At 39.3% G+C, this 24,176-nt stretch overlaps 1 protein-coding gene across 4 annotated transcripts in view; it reads left to right on the forward strand.

The window, feature by feature from the left end:
* LOC139770224 (uncharacterized) overlaps positions 1–24,176 on the forward strand; it is a 78,046-nt gene that overhangs the window by 27,101 nt on the left and 26,769 nt on the right. For 3 of the 4 annotated variants that reach the window (XM_071702002.1, XM_071702004.1, XM_071702003.1), the window contains 4 exons: positions 16,916–17,378; positions 17,996–18,161; positions 21,121–21,231; positions 21,694–21,867. In XM_071702002.1, coding sequence (XP_071558103.1) covers positions 17,208–17,378; positions 17,996–18,161; positions 21,121–21,231; positions 21,694–21,867 — 622 coding nt within the window. In that variant the 5' untranslated portion in view covers positions 16,916–17,207. Of the gene's footprint in view, positions 1–8,416; positions 11,519–16,915; positions 17,379–17,995; positions 18,162–21,120; positions 21,232–21,693; positions 21,868–24,176 lie in introns of those variants that run through there. The other variant, XM_071702005.1, reaches the window with a different exon arrangement.

Genomic DNA, 24,176 nt, shown 5'->3' on the forward strand with positions numbered 1-24,176 from the left:
CCGTGGGTCCCCAAACCGCGGGGGACAAAAGCTCCTTCAGCGCGCGACGTTCATAATTCAATCCCCCGTATTGTCCCGCGGGACATCCCACCGGACGAGTGTCGTCTTTCGCCATTAAGCAGAGTAGCTGGACAATGGACGCGATTCGCTATTAACCCTTTTGGCGTCGAGAATTCGAGAGCCGGAGAGCGTGCGCGGCTCGCGGCGCGCCATAACGATAGCTCTCCGACCGGGCGCTCTTGTACGGTCGATGCATTTAGCACCGCGCACCGGTCGCACATAATGCACTCCAAGTAATTCCATTTGTTGCCTCTTCTCGAGATTAGATCGGGAGTATGTGTATTTCCAGCGGTTTAACCCGCGCGCCTCTTATCACGCGCGTTTTAATATGCACACTGCAATAGAGATGGAAAATCGATTCTCCTTATTAATTCAGTTTAAATGGATGCGGAGGATTGTCCCCGTATACTCTCTCTCTCTCTCTCTCTCTCTCTCTCTCTCTCTCTCTCTCTCTCTCGCGCGAAAAACTGAAAGGTTTGTAAGGAATTTTTGAACGATGCTCAAACTCGCGTTTGCGATGCTGATAAAATCGCGAGGTTATATATGTATGTATAAACATGGCGATAATTTCTGACTGATTCAATAACGCTTTGTTAAACGATGATTATGTTTTCCTCACGTTCGCCGAGTATTGAGATTCGATGTGAAAGCATTTTAATTTCCAACTCCGCTAAGAACTCGACCGTTGCTTTTCCATTTACCGACTCGTTACAAGTGGCAAAGCGAGCTTTATTAAAGAAGTTTTAATTAATTATAGGTTTGTGTTATAATGTCCGCATAAACATTGGAGGAACGAACTTTCATGATCTCTTTTAATAAATGTTTGTCTTGTCTTTCGTTGGGTTTTGACAGGAAAAACTCAGATGCTATAATTGTTAGTAGATTCAGTTGGTATAATAATCTTTTAATACTTACATTTAATCTTGTTTAAACAATTACCTTAGATCTACATTGGTTCCACGTTTTTAAAACTCAAGGAAAGGTTTACGAAAAATAGTCTTAGCAAGAAAAATACGTAATATTTATTCCAACAATTTAATAACTTTGCTAATATCACTAGTAGTATACTTGTCCATATTTAATCTCAATTTATAGATTCATGGATTAACCTTTTGATCAAATAGCTCTTTACGGTCGACGTCTGTTCTGAAAGACGACAAATCACCAGAACAGACAGAACTGTTGCTAGATGAATCGATAGAAGTTTCGTATACATTCCAGAGCTGAAATGTGCTTTCGAAACTATGTAGCTTGAGTAATATTGCATGTGTGGAATAGTTGCGAGCATATATATAATATTATACGCTGTTCTTGAAATAGGATGGGGGGAGAAGGGCGCAAAAGACGTTTCTCGAACTTACGAAAGTATGTTTAATTTTTGGAAGCGTTAATAAATATCGAAGAAAAAGACAATATTTACATTAGTTAATAATTCAATTTTTTTTTAAATACTCTAATACTCTGTGTTTATTTTATATCGCCGTTTCAAAATGGATAATATTATGTTGACAAAACTCCCGCCGCTACTTTGTTCCATTATAGCAGTATCTAATGTGGCACTATATAATTACAACGTTATGAATGTTCACTTAATTCAAACTCAAATGTTATTCGAGCTATTAAATTAATATTTACGATCACTGTAACCATAATTATTATATATCCGATCGATAGTAGCACTTTACTGAAGCTAAAACCAAGATATATTATTTTTCCGCTGCCGACTCGCTTGTATTATTGATACAATTTGTATCCACCTGTTTGCCAATGCAACTGCGCGGTATAACTATACGCTTCCTCCGAACATCGTCGTAATGATGTAAACGGTTGGGTGATTCGTATTGTATTCTACTTAACGAACCGACAGTTACATTTTCCACTGCGCCGTCCTTCTTTATTTATTAGCGATCGTTAACTTCTGAAATCTAAGCTGAAATAAAATTACGTGCACGAGATCGAGCAATGAAATACGAGCGAGCGCGCTCAAAGAGCTCCTTTTGCTACAGCACTATTTACGATTCATTCAACATTTATCGTCCCAGCGGGGTATCGTGGATGCACGGGACTTAGTAATGACAGCTGGAAAATGGGCTTTACCGTATACTACGAACGAGGATTAACGGAAAGTACGCGCTCGCGTTAGAATCTATCCGCTGAGTTCGCAAATCGCGATACCATCTCCCCTTTAACTCCCATCAACAAGTATCGACAGCTATTTTTTACGCCAGATCGGTGCCGCAGCGATCGGCATAACTGCGTTTTAGTGTACCGCGTTCAAAAGCCGCGGAATGGGACCGGCGGCGCGCGGCGTCGGTTTGCACGTTTGTACCTTCGATTCGTCGAATTGTACGGGCAGAAATGTACGGGCGAATTTTCCGTCAGAAACAAGCGGTATTCCAGCAGGCCTTGTTACCACATTAGAGTACGGATTTTTCAGCGCCGTTAACATTTAAAAGAGTGTAACTGTAGTGAACGTAGGTAACTTTTCAAGATAAAAATAAAAAATTTCACATTTACTTAATCGAACAATTGATTATGATAGAAGAAAGGTAGTTATACCCGGTCTGAAACGATCATTATACATCTCCTCGGAAGGCCTTTACATTCTCTCTACTAACCGCAGTAGAAATACTACGTCATATAGCAGACATCAATTCGATGGTCTAGTTCTTCTCATACTCTCTCTCCGCTGTGTTTCCGCTGGTAACCGCTACTTTACTAATGGTCTACTACCTTTGTCTTAGCTGTGACAATGCCGGTAGATGAATAGCATCGTTCGCATTCCACCGTCAGAGGAAGAAGTCACATAGTCTTTTGGAATCGCAAGAAAGATAGTTGTAAAGACCATCGACGGTACCGCGGTGTACCAATATCCATTGATATGATCAAAATACGTTGATCCGAAAATTGAATGTTGAATGTTTAATTTTCATTTTGGCAATATTCCTCGTATCGCGTGAAATAAATTTCCCGGAAATAACATTAAACAAAAATTTGATATTAAGAAATGATGAAAATTTGTTGATTTCAATCGACGTAGAAAATTATTGTGATCGAAATTGAACCTCGAAGACTTCACTGTAAATCCAAGTGTGTTATTTTAGCTGAAGCTCTTCTTACACATTTCTTGCCGTTTTAAATCACGTTATTTAACACGATTGAACGTATTAAATTTTAATTTATTACGATTAAGCGTGTTAAATGATGTAATTTAACATCTAAGAAACATGTAAAAAGAGCTTCAGTCAAATGTGTCATTTTTAGACTTTTATGCGTGTAAAAATAACATACTTGGATTTGCAGTGTTATTAATTTCAAAAGTAATAACGTAATCACATTTCGTCAAAAGTTCATCGATTAATAAAGTTCGTTTTAGGCGACTTGTAATTCGCATCAGATTTCTATCTCGAAATCTGATGCGTTTCTATTTGTAACTTTTTCATGCTGTGCATTTTGATGTATATGTATATTTTAACATATACAGTAGACTTCATATAACACGAGGGAAGCGTTCCGTGTTATATGAATCCATGTTATACGAGTCACATAGATTATACATATATGGATTATGTATGCGTATATATGGAAGCACATATTTATAAAAGATGTAAGGTTTTATTACGAAAAATGTAAAATGAATATTAAAGATGTAATAGTGAAATATTTTTAATTTCACTTTAAAACAAACAAATATTAAAATTTTTTCCGTCGTTATACGATTCGTGTTATACGAATCCGTGTTTGTATGTACTTGTATTGTATGCGGATCTATTGTATTTTCATATACGCGTGCATTTTGGTTTTCCAATTGTTTTTCGCATATTACACTGCATATAAAGTTATAAATAGAATATTATTCTGCACTGCTCTGAAACGAATTGAAGATCTTTGAAAATTATTATAGATCTAAATTATGGATCTTAATGTATGCGTATAGTAATGTATACGAAGGTGTCCCCTGCTGTTGGGAGATCGCTATATATTTTGAATTTGCATGTTTCCGTCTTTGTAACGATATAGTTAACAAGAAGCACCATTCCGTGCGTTGACACAGGCAGGATCGACGTCTTGTTTGCGGACGGGCGATCGAATGTTCGGTACACAGGCTGAAATTCGCGGCCCGTCCGAAACGTGCGCGAGCATCAACGGGCTATAATCTGTGGAAAGTATCGCATCATTCATACGTATCTGTCTTGTGTCCGTGAGCAATCATGATTTATGACGCGAAGTGATTATCTCTTCGCCGAACGCATTCCCCGCATAAAAAAAGCTCTTTATTATGCTTGCTGGGAGAGAATTCAAAGCTTATCTGCGGATTTATGTACAAAATACCAGTCCAGATCTGTACTACTTTATTTCAAAGTTCCAAATTTTTGTTGTAAAATAGTCTAGCCTTTAGATATATCTCTTTTGTAATTTATAATTATAATCATTTGATTGATATATACCTTCTGGTTAAATTTCATATTAACTTTTCGACTGAACTCAACGCGAAATGAGTTTTGTTAACTACATTTCCAACATCGGAGCAGGGAATTCTCCATACATAATGCAGTTACGAAAAATGTAAATTAGTTGGAGCAAAAAGAAGAAGCGCAAAGCTATTTCTGCTTAGATATATTTTTCAGCTCCTTTTTTACGTAGACTTTTTTATTCACGTCACCTCTATGTAGAATTAGTAAATTTGATTATATCACGTACTTGCGGAGAGCCGTTAAATTGCTCAATTACCGCGCGTATTTCATAATACGCGCGACAATAATTGAATTAAATAGCACTCGCCGGGCTCGCGCAAATGGAATACGACCGATTTTCCTTTTCGACATACGCGCAAAAGAGCTCGAGATTCGCGTTCGAATACTTGCGCGGGATTCTTCAAAAATTCCCTTTGCCTGCAGCATCGATCGGCCGCCTAATTAATGTGTTTAACGCGAGTATCCGCGTGCACGCGAATCATGACGAGCGAGTCTCTCGGTACATTTGTATCGAGCTGCAATTAGCTCGTTTAGTTCTTCGATGCTCAGCGGCGCTCGCAACGGGTCTTCCATCTCGATCAATCGTCAATCAATTAAAATTTTAATGGTTTATCGCGGGATTTCCACGGATGCTCTCGACAGACATTAGGCTTAACGTGCTATTAAAACAAATACATATATAATATGCGGTAACGAGATGACTCGACGGTCAAAATATTCTCTTTTTCCGCCGCAATATGCAAAACGATTGCGAATTATACGAGAACGAGTGAACCCGCCAAGTAGCAGTTTTGAATAAATGAAGCTTAAGGGACACTGAGTCCCGTGCCGCCGACTCATTTACCGCGTACAACTCATACTTTGTTTTAATTTTAGATGAATTCGCATTTCTGCTTAGCATCGTCCAGTTTATGAACAATATAGTTACGCGGTATAGTCCCCGCGCCCAAAGAGGCTGTCGCACGCTGTACCGAGGTTCTGCATAGTGCGCTTCGAATTAAATTATTATATAGAGAGCAAGCTCGCGAAAAGTAACATTTAATAACTTTGTCTGCGTTACGAGATTGTTTATCCTATCATCCTTTATTCCGCTGAAGCGCAACGTTATAGGTCGCAAGGAGCAGCCTCATGTGCCGAAATGTGGATGGAACATCCCGTTAGTTGCCTGAAAGGACTTGGTCGAAAGTTGCTTTCTCGCATCGGCGCCTAATAAGTCCAAGGGAGCTTTGACGCGCCGAGAGATCGCAAAATCGAGCCGTAACGCGCGACGACCTGGGAGTTATCGGATTAATTCGGCCTGCTGATCTCTTTGGTGCCTATACCGTCCAGAGTTTTCCTACTTTCCCGATCTATCGCCGGATAAGACGAAAGTTGGCTAGGAATGGGATGGGAATCGAATTAAAAAATGGGACGGGTAGAAATTTGCGAGAGAACGCCCGAATGCTAGTTCGATTCGACAGCGCTCGCTCGATTGCGTTTATCACCTTTGAAGACTGATTCCCGTTTACGATTGCTTTAAGGATTTGTGTGTGTGTGTGTGTGTGTGTATTAACGAGATATAGAGCCGGGGAGACAGTTGGGTCTAGCACGCTAACTCAATCTCGCCATTGAGAATTAATAACGCCTCTTGGTCTATCTGACCTAATTCGATTTAACCCAGAACTCACTTGATCTTTCCTTTCTAAATTAAGAACAATATTTAGCGATCCTATCGTATTATTTGAAAACCATATAAAACAAACTAATTTTATTTGCAAGCTTAATAACATAATATAGAATTGATCTTAAATTTAATTGAATTCTACCAATTAAAGACGAACTTATATCTCTCTTTCGCCGATAACATGAAAATTTTGTGTCTCGGCCTGTTTACCGTAGCAATAAAGTTGCCTTATTTAAAATTTAAAAACATGCGACTCACTTGTATAATATAATTTGTTATGCATAAGCGAATTTTAACGAGGCACTGTTCTCAAACTTCGTTTGCGTATAGTTGCGTATTTCGTTGAAATTGCATAAAAGTAGAATACGCTTTCCCCCATACCAGCAAAATTTGCATATTAACAAAGGACATCGGTGTTTCTTTTCTTTCCGCCGAACTGACAATTATAATTCGGTCGCGTTCAGCTGCGCGCGAAGATCGAAGGGCAATCAGATTAATTCCGAGTCGTCGAGCTGCCCGCATGCCTCTACTTTTTCTTTCGTTCCCTGTGGCCACGAACGGACAGGATAATGAACAGCGCGAACGACGACGGAAGACAAATAGCGACTTGTTTGTTCACTATGTTGGAATCTTCAGTCAGTGGTCTAACCGAAGTCGTACTACTATTCGCACTCGAATAATCTCGGATCCGATAATCTCTATCTCTCTCCGATCTTTTCGTGCAACCAAACTGCGTGTAGCCTCAGTTAAAAATAATATTTGCAAAACATGACATATTTACCGAATGAAAAATGTATTTTAAACATATTTTATTTATCTATCTCTGTGCGTATTCACCGCGGGAAAAGTTGGAAAATTGTATATCATCAGGAATAATCATATTATTGGACGTAAGTGAACAAGATAAATATATTTTCAAAAATAATCAATGAAATATGTTTGTTTCATATTTTGTATTTCGTAGAATTTTGCAAAAATAGCTTTCAATTTAGATGAACAGGATAATCAACATGGCACTGCATTATTTATACAAAAAACAATGACTTTATACCTAACTTTTTATAGTATTTACTTTAAATTATTCGACGTTGTGAAACTGTTACAGTGTCACCAAATGTTGTACGAGATAAAATTATTTGAGTTATTTAGTTCAATTAGAGTGGCAATTAATTATACATTGTTCCTGCATACATCCGTAGTTACAAAACTCGTTAATTTGAAAATTGCAGAAAATAAGTTGGCGGTGTTTCTGTGTGTGTTTAAATTAAAATCTTTTGCTTTACTATACAAATTTCAATCATTTACATTTGTTATCGAAATGTCGGAGAAGTTATATATAATTATACTACTCATTAAATTATATATTCATTATTATGGTGACAAAGAGTTCTCTCCTCTCTCTTTCAATTTGAAACAAATAAAAATTAAAAAATTCTTTATTCCATTTTTCAGCTGCTTTTAGCTCGGTGTTACGTTTGCAAAAATATCTTTCCATTACTTTTATATTGCAATATTTTACTTCATTGGCGTCAGTAAATGTATTTTAATATGTTTGCAATATTTCTCGAATTCGTAATTATAAAATTAATTAAAAAGCAAACATTTTCATACGGGAGACTAAAATTATTAGCAACCTCAAATTTCATCTGTCAGATTGAAATTTATAAATTTAACTTTAAATTATGTATTTTAATTTTTAGATCTACACATACGACTGCAAATATTTTAATTTATTAACTTATTAAAAAAATAAAAAAAAAGAAACGAAAAGGGAATCTTGTGATGAATCTAATTAATTTTATAATTGCGTCGCGCATTGTATTCTTCGTGAAAAGAAACCAAAGTTTATCATTTACATCGTAAACGCCGAACGTATAATGCATAGATATGAAAATTTGCCCGGTGTGAAACGCGATTACCAAACCATATGGAAAGAAACGCCGAATTGTTCCCGAAGCGTGAAGATGTAGGAGAACCATAAACCCGCCTTAATAACGTCAGGACTGACAGCGGACGTTTTACCTGTCCCCGACCTTTCTATCCATCTGACGATGAGTGGAGGGATCGTCGAGGGCATTTTATCAATTTTCCCCGAGATGTGTATCCATCGATAAGCCCGTCGCCGTTATATTCACGTCGGTGTATCTCGCGGGCTCTTTCCGATGAAACGTAACGGACATTTGAAGCGCGCCAGCAGCGAAAGAAGAAGCGCTGTAACGATATAAATGTGAGGGAAGGAGGGACAGGCAATCTCGATTTAATTAAAATTTTTTCTTTTGACGCGCGCGTGTTATTCCGAAACATATAAATTCCACGGAAACCGTGGGACAGGATGCAATTCCGATGCCGTCACGTCGCACTCCTGACCCCGCGATTCTGCCCATGTATATCATATCATTGGCCGTACACGCCTCGGCCGAGACTCTCGCGCACGCCGAGCACGCACTCGCGTCCACCTTGGACGACACTCGCGTCGATAGTATACGCGTCGTCGGCAGTGTTTTTCGCGACTTTTGGGACATCCTGTACGGAAAGGAGCGTGGGAGAAGAGGGTTCCGCGGGATGAAATCAATAATACGCCTCCATTCAAAGCCGCCACCGCCGCCGCTGCCGCTGCCACCGCCACCGATGTCCTTATGGTCTTGCGGGATGTGTTGGACCGTTCGCGCCTGGTTTAACGACCTAATTACTCGCCCTTTAGGAACACTCCAATCTCGAAGATGCGCCTGTGATTAGCGATAGCGCTGATACCCTCGCCTTCGAGAGCGCTATACCGCATATACTCTCGTGGCGTGTACATCAATCTTCCGCGGAGCATTCCTGTCTGTTGCAACGCGCTCCAGCGAGATATCAGTTTTCTTTGAGGGAGGTATCGCGGTTTATCAGTAGCATCATAAAATCGACCGAAAATACCTCGCCTCTCGAGCGAGATATCGAACGGGGATCTCTGCGCGACTGTTTATTATTCCGTTATCGATTACGGGTTGCCAGGACTAGTAATTAGGATATTGGATAAATTTAACATTTGCAATATTTTGCAATAATACAATTAATGTTCGCTATATAGTCGTGGTAAATGGCGCGAATATTTATCTCGATGCTCAGTCACATTAAACGATGATCAAAGAACAATAGTTTGATACCCAGGTATTTTCTTGATAATTCACGCGAATGATATTTGTACCATTGATCAAATATGTATCATTAATTAAATATGTATCGTTTCCATTTTGCTCTTGATCCATTTCATTTGCCGTATACGATTGCAATATATTTTTAATTTTTAATTATATATCGTGCTTCACGCGTATATCGTATTATTGGAGGAACGAAAAAGCGTTCTAAGGGAAAAATTTATCCACGCAGATCAACGACCACATGCACATCTCTTCCAATTTCCGCACAGCTCGATGCAATTTTAATAGCTCCGATTTCCTTTGCGCGAGCAGCTGTACCGGGGGCTTCACTTGAAATTTGCAAGTCGATATCGGTCGAAGTTCATCGCCGGTACTTCGCCGGTGGTTCATCCCCGGAGCTCATGATGTACCCGGCCAAGTCGACGGGGATGAATAAAATGCGCGCATCGCGCGGCAATTAAAGTCTACGTGTCTTAACCGCATCGAGTATACACTCGTGACTCGGCGATGGGATATGGGTCATGAGTTTCATCGATTGGCACACTGAAAAAGATGAGTATCGAGAACAGGACGCGCTCCTGTTCGAATAACGAATATCGATTTCCCGGGCGACGCGTTTAAATGCTCTTTTATACAAGATAGTAAAAACACCGCGCGCTCAAACAGATCGCTGTCGCGGTGACGAGGGGGGCGCTTACCGCGAATTAATAACCAGTTAGGAAAAAACGATTTATTTGTACGTCGTTGTTACGCGCGCAAAAACGCGGACGCGCGTAAAAACGTCGACGTTGTTAAAACAATAAGCGTCGACCTGGTGCAAAACCGGGGCGATTATCAATTAATACATTGGCGCGGAGACCCGAGCTCACCGCTACAGCCCGCCATTAGGATCATGTTTTTTAACGTAGCACATGCAGATCTTAATAATGTTTCATAATTTGCTCTCAAATATTTTTGACGTTGCTTACTTAACGAAACGTGTTCAACATTTGATAAAAATTACTCTTTTCGTGCACAATTAAAAGTGTATAACGTAACGTCGAACTTGGATTCATCGATTCTTAATTACAATTTTGCTCTTTCAATATTTCCGACGATGAATTTTCAAGGTGGAGAAGAGGATCGATTAATCGATAAAAAGTAATAAAAACAAATGACAGCGTGCTCATCGAATAAGTAATTAATCTGCATGATATTATGAGCAATCAATCGGAAAACTCACGACCACTCGTGAATATTTAACCGCAGTTGACGTGGGTATATTAAATCGCAACCACGAGCGGCGAGATATTCATAATACGCATCGACCAGATTCGGAAACGTGTCGAGTCGTGCGGTGATCTGTGATAAATAGATGTTTCGTGATTCAATGGGCTACTTTATTCCGGCCGGTCAATAATACATTTCGGCATCAGCTGCGGAGATTGCCGCGGTATGACATATCGCGAACAAATAGCAGTGTGATAGCTTGCTCAAATATTTAACGAAAGAATGAGGGATCCGTGTCACGGTTTTGTTTCTTCGTGGCGGTAAAAGGTTGGAAAAAACGACGAGAGCATATAACTCGCGCGACAACATAAATCGATCATAAATCTTGCAATTAGATCGACACGCGGCACTTTTCGAAGTTCCTTAAAAGCAACTTCATCGCTTTTGTCTCGTATCAAAATACTTTCAATCTTCCAATTAGCTGGGTGGGAAAAATATCGGCGAGATTGATCAAAGATCTCGTTTTCATTCGTTTTAGGGAGCTTGTTCGTTTTGTGAATGCTGACCGGTCCTGTTGATCAGTCTAATGCGCTTTGGAACTCGGTATAACCGATGATTTACAGCCACGAAATGTCTCGTAGTCGTCGCGCTCGGGATTGCGAGTACGAGATATCCTTCAGTTAATGGCGAGCAAGTTAAATTAAAGAGCTTCTACACGCTTCTACACGCTTTGCGGCTAACAGCATTCACCGTTTTAACTGTTCCAGCTGACAAGGTGCCAGTTTCGCGTTACGGCGACGTCGGGTCAGCTTAATGCGCCCTTTTATCATTTTACCCCAATTACGGAAGTGTTATATTTAATACCGCAACGAGTCTCATCTTGAACGGTTGAACGGGTTTTTACTACCAACGTGCAAACAAATCTTCTTAGAGGGACAGGCGGCTTCTAGCCGCACGAGATTGAGCAATAACAGGTCTGTGATATGCCCTTAGATGTTCTGGGCCGCACGCGCGCTACACTGAAGGAATCAGCGTGTGTTCCCTGGCCGAGAGAGAAAGGCCCGGGTAACCCGCTGAACCTCCTTCGTGCTAGGGATTGGGGCTTGCATCCGGACGCGGGACGTTTTTCAACTAGTTTTGGTTATGAATCTCACTTAATTAACAAATCATAATTTGCCGCGCACGTCCACCTGCTGAGGTATCTTTTCCAAGCTCTTATCTCACAACCTAGCTGGAACACGAAATGAAGCACGTGCGTTGTACAAAGCAAAGAAACCTTTATCTTCTCGATAACTTGGACATTACCTGTCCTATAAAAGATATTTTATTATTTTACATAAGTAAAATAATATACCGAATATTAATCTCATTAATTTCGACAGTCTTTTTTTTACATATATTCGCAGCAACGATTATCGTTGCTACATTAATTAAGCCGTAAACACAATATGATAAGTAGTTAACAATAACAGGAATAATTAATAGCTAAATTGATATGACATAATTACTATAATTAATAGCTGAATTTATGTAACGCTTTGTAAATGAGATATTTACATAGAATGCATAATCGCGGTTTATTTGACAAACCAAAGTGTCCTAATTATGACGTGAATCTAATTACATTTTTAGTCTTACACGTTACTTTTTTCAAATATTTTTTCTTTTGCTAACGATGATACAGTATGGTTAATACATTATACATATAATACGAATTGCCGAATAACTTACGTAAGACATTGATTAAAGTTAACTGAGGTCTAACAGATTCACCGTCCCCTCCTAATTGTGTCCTCGGAAAGATTCGGAGGATCACCTTTAATTAATCTTAACCAATGTTTATGGAACAAGTGATACCTAAATGGAAGGGATCTTCCTCTGATCATGAATCGAAAGTATAGAAACGTCCTCGCGCATCCCTAAACGATCCGCAGAGCGCGGCTTGCGAAACAACCGTGCTTCTGGCACCGTCTCAACTGTCACCCGAGTAAACCCGGACGATATTTCGCGTTCCAGGTTGCGGGATAAAGGCTCGAGGGGGTTTGACGGTAACGGCGATACCCTTTGTTCCCGTCCACGCCCACCCACTCGCGCGCGGATGTTTTCATAGAAAATTAGGGGTTGGAGACGAGAGGGCGCGAGATGATGATCCGGACGGTGGTTCGTGGCTACGTTTACACAACCATCCACCGTGGTCGCGCAGATTGCTCGTGTTCGGGGGGGGGGAGGGGGTGGATTCAATCTAGTAGGATTACCCGGTGACTTGGCCTCCATCGTCCGTTGTCGCCTTCCTACGTACTGCCGCGGACCACCCGGTCGGTCTGGTTCTTGCTAGGCCGGAATTCCGTATCCCGTGTGTCAACACGCATCCTTTCGTCGCGCCCGACCGCAGACTGTCTTAATCCTTCGCGCCCCGGGAAATAATCCCCGGGGAAACGGCGCGATATGAAATATTCTGCTTTCGAGGCATTTTAACTGCTTAATACATTTTATTTTCGTCTGGCCACGTGTTGGTAGGCGACAAGCTGTTGATGAAAGATTTGCGTAATATAATTCTAAAATTCTAAAGAGATATTAGGGAGAGAAGAAAGGATATTTTCACTAATATAATACACAGCAATATTAAATTCCAAATAAAAGAATTGCCACGACTTTATATGATTTCTATTACAATTATATATACTTTTATGTAGGAGGTTACCTTTTTTCTGAATTACTTTTGTTTTTAATCAAAAAATTAAAGAAGTTTGCCGGATAATTTAATATATTGTTAAGGACTTTAATTTCTCTAAACTAAATGCGCGAGTTTTTCGGGGAAATTGTGCTAAAAATCTTTTAACAAATATTTAAAGGGTAGAGGGGACAAAGATTTGTACAATTAACATACACTGTTTGTATTACATGTGGCTGCATGTATTATTACACGCATGAAGAAACTTAACAAAAGCGGTAAGCGATGTAAGCATAGGTCATGTAATAAAGCGATTGTGCGTATCTGGTTAATATCGTGGCTGCATGCATAAATGATAATTACACGGCAGTGCAATATTTGTCTGGAAACAAACCTGCTGCGCGATACGCTTTTGCCCGTGCTCATTTGCCGCTAATTAATAATGTTATTCGATATTAGTTTGCCATCGCGCGCGAGGATCCAAAACATATTTACGAAGGTGGGCCCTACCATTGTCTTAAATGTATTTTGTTATAATTAGAACTCGGTTATTGTTCCTGCGCCGAGTACATATTTCGACAATTGTTATGCATCGGCTGTAATGAAATACGCTTTTCATTTGTCCTACATTCAGTTCGTTACGGCGAATACAACAATGAACGGCATGAATGTGTTTGTTTATACTTTCAAATTTATTGTTTTCTGCATAAGATTGTGCACGATATTAACCTTCCCTGTGAAGTCCGTGAAATCAGGCTCGGCGATATTTAAATCCATTTAAAATAATCGTATCCTGGAATTAAATGAATAAACGAACGAACCAATATTTATTTAACGTTTAACGGATTACACGTGCAATTTTTTTTATATTATATAAATTTAATTCAATCGTATGTGAGAGATAATGGAATATGTCAGGCCACGAAATATATATGTATATATATATATATATCTACCATAGATATAACAATAAATGTGCGATAACGATTGATTTTATTGAAAATATATTAGAAGTTTGAAATACGGCTTATACCGTTGACAATTCTATTCTGGAAGTTATTTGAAGTTTATTTATTTAGCCAAAATCAATACGGAATTGTCTCGTCAACTGAATTTTATTTGTGTTTTCAAGTCTGGACGCGATCACATAGTTCTTTCGGGAAAGATTAAACATTTTTATTCAAAAAATTGAATTAGTTTGTTGGAATTAATTTTTCTCTTATTTCTCCGACATTCTATGAAATAAGTTCAATCGAAAAAAAGTTTTGAATTAATCTAAAAGATAACAGATATATTGTAATTGAAATTACGTTAGATTACAAGGAACTAGACGACGTTTCGAGATCATCGTCGAAAAATACGGCAGTTTTACGACTTAACGGGCGCGTTCGGTAGGCGCGCGAATTCTTGCTTTTTTTTATAGCAATGCAAGGAGTAACACGCGTTGCCAGCCGCGGCGTCAGGTTTTCCTCGAGTTTCATCCGTTTAGCGACGCCGATTAAATACTGCTTTGCGAGAAGATTTACGACCGCGGCATTCTTAAGGCCGCGGCCGTTACGGAATTTCTCCCTTTTTCTCCGGGCGCTCCGATGCTTGTCGTCGACGAGAGAGCGAAAATATACGCCGGACGTCGGTGGCGAATACAAATCTGCGGTCTGTTTTCAACGTTGTTATTCTTATTGCGAGACTTCACTGCACACGCCGCGCGGTCATGATATCGAGCTCGCGATGGGGCACAAGTCGGGGGATCAGTATCGTGCGACGGAGGACATAAATCTTGCAAGATAAAAATTGCAACGTCAGATGACCCGATATGCTACGTAGGTACGAATAGTCTACCGCGGAATATATCGATGCGATTCATTATTCGTCTATCATTCATATCGATGTATGCAGACGCGTTGAAAAAATATCTACTATAAATATTTATTAAGAATACTACGCGATTATTTATTGCGATAAATATATGCTATCAAAGTAACTCTAAAGCAGTTCGATCGATCTCCTATTTGAGAAGTTTTCTTTTCGAAATACTATTGCTGTACCCTTTTAGACAGATAAAATAAAATAATGAAGTATAAATATGTTACTTCGGCGACTTTTGTTACAAGGTGCAACAAGATGCATTGATATGTGCGGACACGTTGAAAAAATATCTACTATAAATATTTATTAAAAATACTACGCGACTATTTATTGCGATAAATATTTGCTATCAAAGTAACGCTGAAGCGGTTCGATCGACTTTCTATTAAGTTTTCTTTTCGAAATATTATCGCTACACCTTTTTAGACAGAAAAAATAAGATAATGAATCTAAATGAATTTTTTTATCGACTTCTGTTGCAAGGTGCAAACATAAATTTGTTACTTTTGGCGACGATCGTGTGCCAGATTGTTGGTAACGTTATAATTAGCGAGGACACCATGTGCTACTGTTATCAGACTGTGCGTGCTACAGACGTTTCAAAAACAAAGACAACACAACCTGCGGTACAACGCATGAATATCAATGTAGTTAGGTCGGTGGAAATGCGGCTACGGTTACTGCGGTGTTACGAGATTGGAGGCGGCACACACACGGATGATTTTAATCTTCTCAACCGACTGAAAACAGTTTTTTCGCGAGTTATGCTTTTGCGGTACGGCCAAGCAACAAGGTCTTCTAGAACGCATACAAATTCCAGAGGACCTTTATCATTTTAACATTTCAACGTCCGTTTTATAGGATCTTATAGTTGCATTTTTGAGCTTTAATTCGAATTTATAATTACAACCATATTCCTAACTGTCGACTTAACAAGACTTTCGCAAAGTATCGTGAACATTGAAGATTATGTCGAATCCGAGTCGCATAATTTTCGTGAATCGATAAAGGTCTTTTTGTTGAAGGTGCAAGATGCATTGTTATAGTTAAAATCGTGAGACGGTTGGAAATTAATTGAATTCGATCGACAAAATGGAATGTGTTTTTGGCGTGTATGCCAATAACTTCAAGCAGAATAACTTGCGCGTCCGATATATGCATCCAATAACAATTTTATCCTCATCGACTCTTCCCTCGGATGAGTACATGCATAAAACATTCACGCTATAAATCCTCATGTACAAATCGAACAAATCCTACCCGCGATCCATATATTCGATATTTAATGCTTTACCTGCATCGGTTGTTTTTTGACTCCTGAAACGCACAATAACGTAATCATTAAATTCATAATGACAGTTTTATGATCCTCATTAGTTATATAATACAAAAATTATTACAGTGAATGTCTGTGAATGGCTGCATTGAAATGCATATTTTACAATTCCACTCGGAAAATGATTATATAATTAATTAACTGAACGCGTAAAGTTAATTAAGGATTTTCAGCGCAGCACAACTAAAGCAACGCGGAGATACACATATTTGCACGTTACATGGACCCAAGTCGGGCGGTAAAATTTTTAATTCGTTAAAAAGTGTGAAGATTGTTACTCCCCCCCCCCCCCCGCTGTATATAACGCGTTACATTGACATGTCTGGCATCAGATATACCGTTCAAATGATAAATTATATTTAGTACGCTGCAAATGATGTGCATCCAATTAGAATGGGAGATAAATTCGAACAATCTACGCGCAACGTATGCGTTGCGTGTAATATAATTATCGATAACTGGTATAGCAAATCAGAGCACGTTCCACGTTGCTTGCAGACCGAAAATGGAAAATACCCTCCGCATGTCGAACGCATCGTCGAACAACTGCCTTCGTACCTCACCCTCGTGCTCAGCGGGACCCGTCTAACGTCGTCCAACCCGGAAGTCGTGCTCCAGGGAACCTTGACAGTGGGCAAGAAAGATGTAATTTAGTTTTTTCCGCCGTATTACGACGGGGATAAAACGTGACACGAGTACACGGGACATCGAGCGTCGAATTGACGTTGACCGTTGACATGCCGGCGATGTCGGGAGCATAAAACGCGGCGTTGTACCGCCCGCTTTGAAGATGCTGGTGGATGACTGCGGAAGCGGGATGGGGTGGACTACGGCTAGCGTGCGCGGCGGTTGGTCCACCCCGGGAGGATGCAGAAATTCAGCCATGAGCTTCGGCGGCAGCGTGCCGTCCTTGCACCCGACCGGTTCGATAAGATCGTTGCGCTCGCAACACTCCATGCAGGTGAGCGAATAAAGCCGTCCGCTTATTGCACGCGATTACATCGTGCGATCGATTTGGGTCCTGATAATCTTGCAAATCTTATGCTCGTTTATCGATTTTCACAGATTACAATGAACCAAATATTCGAATAATCTTTTATTTTTTTCTGGAAAAGAGATACAGCATTGAAAAGAAACATAACTTTAATCAACATTTTAAAAAACGTTTGCTACAACTCATATTTACGTGAACAATATTTCGAGATTTTCAATATTCAGTTAAAAAAAAAACACGTTTTAATATCGCAGTATTTTTCATCCGTTCGAAGATAAGACTTATTTTTTGTGTACGAAGGTAATAAATTATATTTTTAAGCTTGATACTCTCTTCTCCTGATATGACGCTATAAATCTAGCTTATGATATTTACACGTACATTTATACATAATTTAATCGTGTGGATTGTTATTAATATCTTGACAAATAATCTTGCGCAATATTACGTAGCAATGTCAGCGCCGAACGATATATTTCGTGGTAATAATAATAAACACATGGGCGATTGTCTACACGAAGTGCTCTACATTGTGCTCCCCGTTTTCCCCACTCAAGCGCGTTGAAAATTCATCTTGCTTGCAGGCTCCGCCCGAGACACCGCGAAGATGCATACATTGTCATCCGGTACATGTCCCCAGTACCCCCAATAATTATATGCAACATCCTATGCAGTACTATACGCCAACTCATTGTATAGAGGGTCAAAATGGCATGTATACGCCGCACCGTGGAAGTTCGTATCACGGCGGTGAGTTTACTTTTCAGTTATAGTATAAATATATTCCAAGTAATGTCGATCGTGTATCCCTGATACTGTTACGCAGGATAGTTCGACAATTACCGCCCATCGTTCCGTAATCTTAATATTAAATATTATCATTACTAAATTTTAATTAGAGGCGCACGGGCTTCATTCCGTTCATATGAAGCAATATTAAAGTTATGCTAACATTCAGACGTTTAATTGAATTTACTTTAATTAAATGAACTCAATTAATTCGAGTTAATCTAAAGTTACGTGGCACGTTCAACCGGAATTTATAATAATGTCACGATTCGTGCGCCGTATGTCTAATTTCTTGCAGAAATTTATATTGCAAATCGATTGCAGAGATAATTATATTCGATTCTCCCGTAACATCCTTTTTTACTAGAAATTTTTAGAAAATGTTTTCGAAGTAACTTGCTTAGAAAGCATCAAGATTGTTGTACAATTTTTAGCTAATCTGAGTTTCTACGTATATGTATTGTGGGATATAAAATATATCGTGAAAGGGGCATTGATAATTTTAAGGCATTGATTTTTAATTTTGGTTGTCCCTCGAACATTGTCCCTTTTGTCTTTATATGAAGGCAGAGAACAAAAGAAGTAGGGCAAAATGAAATGAAAAGCTTACAGCGGGGTACGGTAAAATAAGAATCAATTCCACTTAACTCTGTCGAAGAGGTATCTTGAAATTTTGTGCTTGATGTATCGTCGAAAACAGTGTCTATCAGAAATGTAGGTCAACCGTTGGTTTTCAATCTCAACTGACAAAGGTGAATCCGAGTAGCAATCGGAATTGTGAAATTTTTGCCTTACTTCTTTTATATGAGAGAACCGATAATACTACATTTATCATGATAAACAGAAAAGAGGAATTCGGTACTTCTTTATCTATTGATTAGTCCAAATTATTAAAAATACAGAAAGTATCGATACGCGATGCTCGAGTTTCTTCGAAAGTACAACAACACACGACGTAATGGAAAAAAATTTATTAATCGTTTTTCCTTATCACGTGAATTCGATAGCAAAGTGAAGATTTTGCGAAAATTTTGCAAAGTTTGATCGGAAATAGAAATACTCACGGAGCTGAAGTTACTTACTTACGTTCGAAGCAGGTATAAAACATTCTTTTTTATATATCGAAGTCTCTTACGTGTTTGTTTGCTGCAATCGTTGCACATTCTTCATGCTTTTTGAAGCGGCATTTTAGATATTTCGTTTAGATCGTTCAGCGAAAATGCGACCGTGATTTCACTAAGGATGCGGCACGTTCGCAAGAAATGCGAATTTCTTGCGAACGTGCCGCTCTTTTTCCGGCATCAAGAGAGAGCACCCTCATAACTCGTAACTCGTCCCGCGACAATTTTTGCCCTCGGTGCCATCCTCGACAATTTCTATGTCTCGCGTCATTTTCGGCAAAATACCTACTGTCGCTCGTTCCTTTTTTTTTTCCTCTGTCCTTTCTGCCGCGTTAGAGCGCGCGTTCCTCATTACACGCTCCTTTCATACCTTATTTTCATTACGTACCGAATAATGAAGAATATTTCATTCTTGCTGTTAATTTACCTACCTAACGAGCGGATCCGCGACGTCTCTCGTTATTGGCAATGACAACGACAACGACAAAGACAACGTTAACGCCACCCGTGCAAATAATCTCTTCCAAATGGTTTTACACGCTAAACGTTATAATAGTTATAATAAGCGCTCGCGTAGAAACTTACCCACTTACGGACATGTTAGTTCCTGGAATTGAATTGCAACGGTGAACGCAGTTTTACTCGTGCTGACACGGTGGCACGATAATTTACAACTAATGTCAAACTGTTATATAATACGAGGACCGCTCGCGAATAAATTAGAAATTACTGAGACATTCGCAAACTCTGCAGTTTTGATCGCGTGTATAAAACGACGTGTAAAATCAAGTAACGCGCGTGCGAATAATTATCAAAGAGACATTTTCTCAATCGCTGAGAAAAAATTTTCGACGAAAAAGAGCGAGAATTAATTTTAAATTTGTTTGTGAATTCTGGCAGATGACAAGTGGAAAGATAAGTGGGGAAATATTATCAATCTTTCATATCCAGCCTGAAACGTACTAGAAAATCAATTAATCAAAATACTCGATGAAAACGGCCCCGCTAGATCTGCAAATTTAAATAACGACAGTACGCTCAAATTCGATTTTCGCCAGGACGAGAACGCGTAGCGTCGCAAAACCCAAAGGTGTTTAACATTTAACGCCGCTAATGGAAAAGTTTGTATTCGGTGCGAGAGTCATACCCAGCACAACTGTATACGCGTTACTTATAATTCAGTTTGATACCTTTTCCCGCGGTAGTGCTGCGACCAGAGGCTGAACCTGAATTCATGATTTTTTACGAGGCGTATAATAGGGCCGCTGCTATTTCGCGCGATCATCAACCCTTCTTCCTTCTTTCCCTCGTGACCCGCCGTTTGACTTCGTGCCTGACGTTACCTTTTTCAACCTAGCGCCTTCGTCATCCCTTTCAAAAGTGCATTTACCTGGCCCTCGCCTTTTACTTCCTTCCTTCCTATCTACCTACCTTCTCTCACGTTTCTTTCAACTGGTTTCTTGCCCATCTCGCACCCTGTCTCATGCAAACGCCGCCGTTGCCAGCCGCAGGTACCGTCGTCGCGGTCACCGAACAGCCATCTCTCATTATGCGGGAAGACATTCGATACCTTCACGTAGTATATTATTGCAGCGTTTCAATTTAACACCGAACCAATTTCCCGATGGCGCAACGGCGGTACCTTTCAATACGGACCACGGTCCTTCGACAAGTTCTATTTAAGAACGTTCTTGCTTAATTCCTGCACGCTTTTATTTCATTCCAAGCAGAAATCGCGGAGATATTTGAACAGTTGCACGAATGGCCGTGTTTCACGATTAATTCACGATTTCTTTCAGATACTCGTTTGCGTTACGTGGACGCCGATGACACTATAGGTGGCAATACGAACTGGGTCTTAGGCGATCTGCGCAGCCTGCATCGTTGCGTACCCGCATTTCGTCGTACAGGTATAATATCTCTTCTCCGTACTCTTCTGCAACACATTTGAATATTTAATGTATATGATAATAGACGAACAAATACGAGATTATATCATCTGCAACGTTATTCCTTATTTTTTTTCTCTACGTGTCTGCATTTTTAATGCATAATATTAAAATAAATTGTTTGATTAATGTGATTCTTAAACACATAAATAAGTGATAATAGTAGATGTTAAATAAATGAGGAAATCAATAAAATAATAGATTGAAAAATGATATAAATATGTTTGTTTTAGCTCAAGATTTATATTATAAGTCATGAAACTAAGTTACTTTGCAAGTTTTCCATTCATACGTCAGAAATCTCCTATCGAGATTGCAAGATAGTAAATCCGTTCTTGCCGCGAGAATTCCATTATCGACGGTTTCCAGACGCGATTCCGCGATTTATCTCTGAATTATAAAGAGGATAATCTTTTCTATCAGGGATAGACGTCACCGGTATGCGGACGCATTTCTATCCAGAGGGTGGATGGGGCTGGCTGGTCTGCGCCGCCGGTTTTCTCGCCCTGTTGCTCACTACCGGGATGCAGCTTGCCTTCGGATTACTACATCTTTACGCCGCCAGACATCTTGGTGAGGCCCATTTGATGGACATAGGTACGTCAAGCGTTTACATCGATCGCTGTACTGTTCTTTACAAAAATTGTTCGATTATTGCGGTGCCCTAGAATCGCTAAATATTCCTCCGTCGTGCGATAGACGACTCGTTGAGAAAAATGTCAGCTATTTTAATCGTGAAATATCAAAATATTGTCGTAGTAAATATCGTTCTGGAAAGTATCAAGCTCTCGCCTTCAATATATCGATTTTCAATATAATCTCGTTAGCATAGGGTTATATAATTGATAATATTAGCTAATGTCAAGATGATATTTTTCTTTTAAACAATTTTAATCTCCCAGGGCGAATCATCGCGTGTTATAGATTCTCGATGTGGCGAGCGGGAGCGAATTTCTCCGCGAATAATTTTTTCGAACGATCGTAAAAAAACCAACTCCCCCCGTTATTTGTCGGATTAGAGATTCAGATTTGCAGATTCAGTTCCATTTCCGCGGACCTCCGCAGAACGAAACGCGTTCTGGTACCTGCAACGATTCTGCTCTGGCGCATTCATTAATATTCCACCTTCTCACCAGGTTGCTTTACATACATATGCGCGTATACCGGTGCATGTATCGCAAGGTGCACCGGGTGTGTTTTCTGCTGGATGCATATTGCCCCCGCGCAGTTTCCGAACCTTAACCGTGTATATTAAAGTTCTATTTCTTATAGGATAGCGACAGCGCGTTTTACGGCAGGTTGAAGTAACAAATTACGACGTGACTTCACGTTCTTCCAAAGTTTTTCGCGTTTTCCTCGCGTAATTCGCGTTTTTCTACAAGTGGTGTCAGAGCAAATAAATAATAGCAAATTGGTTACAACATTTCATTTGTCGAACAATTTCAAGTCGACGTGTTTCCTGAGCTGAAAGTTAATTCGAGGCATTTGTCTTCTGCCTTCAACATCGCAAATTGGATTTCAGACGAAACTTTCGCCAAGACGAAGACTACGCGTGATTAATTAGAAAATAAATAATTCCATTAGCTCTTTGTACTTTTGATATTTTATTCTTTGGTTAAATCATTTAGCGTTAAACGGTCCGCAAATTATGCATCCTTGCATCTTTTGAACGTTTTGTTTGCGCTGCTACCAATTACGGAAGCTATTATGCAATGAAATAAAACGCAGAGACATTTTGTTAAAAGAGCAATTTGTCGCGAACAATGAATATTTATCTAATTGAACTGATATGATTTGTGTCTCCGAAACAATATATTTTAATTTATATTTATATATTTCATCTTTATATTGAACACGACAATACAGGGAATTTAATTTTATTTATTCATAATTTTCGTGTTACTCGAAAACATATTTTTCGATTTACACCGGGAGAAAATCCTATCATCGCTTTTTGTCATATCGGTATTTACCACTATACGCTGACGTCAAAGCTTCCGTGAATTTATATTTGTCGCGGAAAAATCCGTCTTTTAAAAACCCACAATTCGCCAATCACAGTGCAATCGACGCGTTACGAAACTACCGACCGCAAAAGATTATCCCGATAATACGGTTTGATTGCCGATACAAAATTTAAAGTTTTGCGGATAAATCCCCCGATCTAAAGAGATACATTTTGTCAGTTTTTAGCAAACTTGGTAACTCGGACTTGTTGTTTATTGCAGAAAAACCATGTATTTTCCTGGCATAACGTAGCCGGAGTTGTTAAATTATTTCGGATGCGAATCGTCAGACATTTTAGTCTTCATTCTAGACTTCCCCTTTTGTTCCGACCGATTCTACGTTCAACTTTACAAAGGGCGCCGCAACAATGACATTGCCTACGCTTGCGCGTAACGCTAAATATTGCATTAATATTTATGCGAGTGCATAAATTCACTTTGGAGATTACGCAAGAAAGATCTTATTTGCTATAGCATATATAATTCCAGCCGCGATGTTTTATCTTTCAAAAACTCGCGTTATCTCGCGTAGCTGAGCCTGTTATACATGCATCTACTTTACAATTGTACCGGACGGTGGGGCGTTTCAAGATATGCGAGAACAATGAGAAGACCTACTTCTGTCGCCTAATATCAGCGGTGTGAAATGTATTGGAAACAATTTTTTATCATCGTAATACTGCTTAAATAATTAAGTTATACCTATACATTATTTACGTCAGAATAATTGAAATAGTTTTCTCCGCATATATCGTGTTGATACATTTCGCAGAATTAGTCTCAGAGTTTTTTCATCTTGCTTATATCGCTTTTATTATGCTATATTATTCGTTTTGCCTGTATCGTTCTATATTATGCTATTTATTCCCTCGCTTACAATTACATTTTATTTTGTGTAAT

This window comes from Temnothorax nylanderi, unplaced genomic scaffold, assembly GCF_030848795.1.
Source record: "Temnothorax nylanderi isolate EJ_2023f unplaced genomic scaffold, tnyl_v1.0 TNYL_tig0028_pilon, whole genome shotgun sequence".
NCBI classification, from domain to species: domain Eukaryota; kingdom Metazoa; phylum Arthropoda; class Insecta; order Hymenoptera; family Formicidae; genus Temnothorax; species Temnothorax nylanderi.